Source organism: Anneissia japonica, unplaced genomic scaffold, assembly GCF_011630105.1.
Source record: "Anneissia japonica isolate Jap-2015-1 unplaced genomic scaffold, ASM1163010v1 scaffold287650_len26056_cov185, whole genome shotgun sequence".
Taxonomy (NCBI): Eukaryota; Metazoa; Echinodermata; class Crinoidea; order Comatulida; family Comatulidae; genus Anneissia; species Anneissia japonica.
In genome coordinates this window covers 8973-12901 of record NW_022703070.1, presented here as the reverse complement: position 1 = coordinate 12901, position 3929 = coordinate 8973, and the positions used below count along the sequence as shown (strand labels likewise).

General features: G+C 52.4%; 1 protein-coding gene across 1 annotated transcript; it reads right to left on the bottom strand.

Annotated features, from left to right (window-relative positions):
• Positions 1 to 162: 162 nt before the first annotated feature.
• LOC117104286 (baculoviral IAP repeat-containing protein 7-A-like) lies at positions 163 to 876 on the bottom strand. Its single transcript, XM_033245034.1, has one exon. It carries the CDS (start codon positions 874 to 876, stop codon positions 163 to 165), a length of 714 nt encoding a protein of 237 aa, XP_033100925.1.
• Between the last annotated feature and the right edge of the window lie 3053 nt (positions 877 to 3929).

Sequence of the window (3929 nt, the reverse complement as noted above, 5' to 3'; positions counted from 1 at the left end):
ACATAAACGTCGGAAAACGAACCCTAATTCGCGAAATGGAATCGTCCAACATTTTTGATCAGTATCTTGAACCACTCGTCGGCAACGCGAAGAGATTTTAATCCCCAACCACGCGTTGTAGACGGGTATACGCGTTGCTTTATTTTGCGAGGCTCCCTAAACCTAACTGTGGTAAACTTTGACGACTTCACCGACTTTTGTACGACAGATCGGACACGACGCTAACCTGACGGAACACGAGTCGCAGCAGACGAGATGGTTGCACGGAGTCAGGAGGACGTTCGAATCGCGATCCATGCACACCTTGCACGACATCTCGTCCTTGAGATCGGTAAGTTCCCTCAATATATCTCCGCGAGATTTCTCGTCGTCGTCGTCGTTGTCGCCGACGCGTACCTTGTTCGTATAGCTTTCGACGGGCGCACGAACTCCTTCTTCCTCTTCTTTTCGTTCCGGGCGTTCGTCTTCGGCATCTTCTTTCAAGCGAGGTTCGGCGATCAGAGACACCAAGCTCTCTTGTTTCGACGGATCTTCGACCCCGTCCTTTTTCCTGTCGTCGGCCCCATTTTCATCGAAGTCGATTATGCTCGAGATCAGAACTTCGTTTGTCAACGAGAACACTTGTCCTTTCTTCTCGAGATGATCGCTCACGACATTTGCGATCACGTCGCTGTCGAATCCGAATTCGGAGGCAAAATTAATCTTGGAAATCAGGGTTTTCTTCGTCTTGCGCCGCAACCACAAGCACGAACTCCCGTGTTCGGCGTGTTCAGAAAGAGGAAGGTCGTCCGGCTCCCATCGGCACAGCGATACTCCGCAGAAGAAACACCTGGCGTTATCTTCGAAACCCCCGTAGAAGAAACCCGCTTCCGACATCGACCTTCCGTCGGGTCTGTCGTGCGGCCAGTTGCGAAAGGTTTTCACCCTGTCTTCCTCGTCTTAAAATTTTGGAAAGGTAGCGGTTCTCTGCATAATTTCTTTTTGCATTACCTACTGATAATAGACTGATTTCGAATGAAGACAAATATGCACAATAGCAACTTTATATTGTTTTTTGTAATAAAGATTTTATTGAAGACAAAACAGAATATAAGATTTCGTGTTTTTCTTTTTTCTTTAGTACTTATTATATCGTAACATTTTTTTTTTAAATTCTATTCCGAAGACGGGTTGTACTTCAACATTTTCGAGAACAGCCAGTCGTCCAGTTGCTGTTCCAGTTCTTCGTCTCCGTAAACGACCGTATCTTGGTCGGAAATGTCCTGTTCGTCCGACGATTCGACTGGAAGCTGAGAATCCTCCGGAAAGTAGTCGTCGAGGTTTCCTTCTCCGGCTGTTCGTTCGTCGTCGACGGGAAGTTGAGAGTCCTCGGGAAAGGATTCTGTTAGGTTTCCTTTGCCATCTGCGTTCTCAGCTTCTCTTCCTTCGTCGCCGACGCCAACAGTTTGGGAGGTGCTTGCGTCGTCATCGTCTTCGTCGTCGAACTTAATCCTTTTGGTATAAGGAGAATCCGACTGAAGAAAAACAATCAAAAAATAAAAATAAAGGTAAAATTACATCACGTCACACGTTACGTCCTCTTTGAAAAATGACGTCCTGATCCTTGTCGCTCGAATCGTCGTCGTCGTGGTCGTTGTTGGCTTCGTCCTTCTCGCCTCGTTTGTCGCCGGATCGCAACAACCTGACCCCTTTCCGCGAAAGCAGGAAACTCTGGAGAACGACCACGACGCAGAACCTGATGGCCTGCGAGGCGGTGAGAACGATCGCCCAGTGTCGTCCGACCTTGTTGATCGGACAGTCGGCGGCGTCGATGCTGTTGGCGCTGAGGTCCAGAAGGTTTTCGTAGCAGTCGCCCAAGGACGTATCGCACTCCATCAAGTCCCGACCGTCGAAGGCGCACGGGCCGAGTATACGAGCACGTTTCTGACGAGGTCGACGGTGGCGATCGCTACGCTTGCCAGTGACGCCGCCTCCCACACGTCGGAGAGCGATGCGTACCTGGAGATCGCGGCGGCGAACACGAACGCGTGCACCACGTATTCCGAAGACAGAGGGTAGAAGATCTCTCCTGCGAACACGTCCACAAGCAGGGTCGCCACGACGATCGGAATGCGCGCGTTTCTGTACCACCCCCAACCGCTGCCGCTACGAAAGCCATCGGACGAATTAGTTATGTGCAGCATCGCCGGTGCTATTCCGGTCGGCATGTACACGAGCGCAAACTGCACGAAGTAGTAGATTGATCCGGCAGTCCCTCCTAGTTCCACGACCGGACATCGACGATGGTCGGCATCCCATTTGAGAGCGTCAAACACGGCTCGTTGACAGGTGCGATCCGTTCCTTCGGCACCGCATTCCCGCAACGGATCCAGATACGATGCCCCGCACGGTCCGATCAGAAATTTCAGGTTTGTGAAGAACGAAATGTTGGCGGACGCGCAGAGACTCAGCCGGCACGCCGATACCAGACTTGATGGCTCTCCGACTTTGACGAACGTCGCGTACAGGAAGGCGGGCAGGAATATCGCGTACCAATCGACTATGGGATGCACGTTCGCCTGAAGAAGAACGTCCACCACGAGCGAAGTTGCGATGCAGGACGAGATCAGCGAACATAACGTCGATTCTTTCATCATAGGTGGCCAGCCGCGTCGGTGACCGATGACGTTCATACTGAAGATAGGAATCTTACCTTTTTTTCCCCTAAAGAAGAGGAGCCTGGAAGTGAAAATCGACCTCGCCATCTGCCAGATCGTTTCTGACGACGGGACATCGAGCGAACCTGTACACGGCGTTCATGCACTTCCGGAATTCGAGCGCGTTCTTCCACCCTAGATCGGAGTACAACTTGCGATAGGCCGCCGAAGTCAGGACGTCGTCTGCCCTGAGTACCGTCTCCTCCCCTTTCTTATCTCTGACGACCGGTTCGCCGAAATAAAACGCACCCGATTAGCCGGGTTGCAAAGGAAGCAGCCTCTCTCTCGCTTCCGTCGTGAAGTCAACGGATCTCATGGCGATCTCGCGAAACCGCACGTCCGGCGCAGGGCGCGGCAGGGGCAGTACCAGTATCCTGTGTCGTTCTGTGGTCCTCCATGGGGGTTTCCTTGCGCTCGCCGTCAGCGCTCTTCGGTAATACTCGGGATGCGCGTATTCCGTGTGGTTGGTGAGCAGCACCTTGTAGAACAAGGCGCTGACGTCTCGAACGTCGAACGTCGTCTCTCGATCGCCGTACCTTACCGGAATGTTCGAGTAAGGATCGCCTTTCCCTGCGCTCGCAACTGCCGCGGCTGATGCTGTCGCGAACGCGAATCGGATGCGATCGGGATTCGTGCAGCACAGTTTTCGGTACACGTACGCGGGGAGTCGGTGAGCCGTGAGAAATATGCTCCCTTCCTCCTCGAGGTAACAGACGAGAGTGTCGGCATCCATCAATATCCACTGTTTCGGGCGGACTACCGATCGCAGAGCTTGGCGAGCTTGCTCGGTCGCGACGAATTCCGAAAGCTTGATATCCGAGTCGCCGTTCGTGGGCAGGATATCGTCGTCGTCGATAGGTGCACCGCGATTCGAGATCGGGAAACATACCGCAAAAGATGTCGTCCCAAGTAGATCGCAGACTTCAATACAGGTTCAAATCGGAAAAGGACTGGTACGCCGTCGATAATGTGGATTCCAACGGAGACGCCAAGAGAAAGATCATGGAACGAAGAGGCATGAACAGAAACGAGTCGATGCTCGTCCTGCATCTGGAAGACAACGAGACACCTCTATCCGACCAGGAACCGATAGTCAGAAACAGGAGGGTGATCGTCCAAAGTCTGTCTCTTATACACATCTAGATGTGTATAAGAGACAGGAAAGAGGTTGAGCAGGGAGGACGATATTTACAGAATCAAAAGTCTGTACTATCGCACTCGCAGTCTCGTTCG

Coding starts and splice junctions, on each gene's coding strand:
- LOC117104286 (XM_033245034.1), bottom strand. CDS start 876: ATGTCGGAAGCGGGTTTCTTCTACGGGGGTTTCGAAGATAACGCCAGG.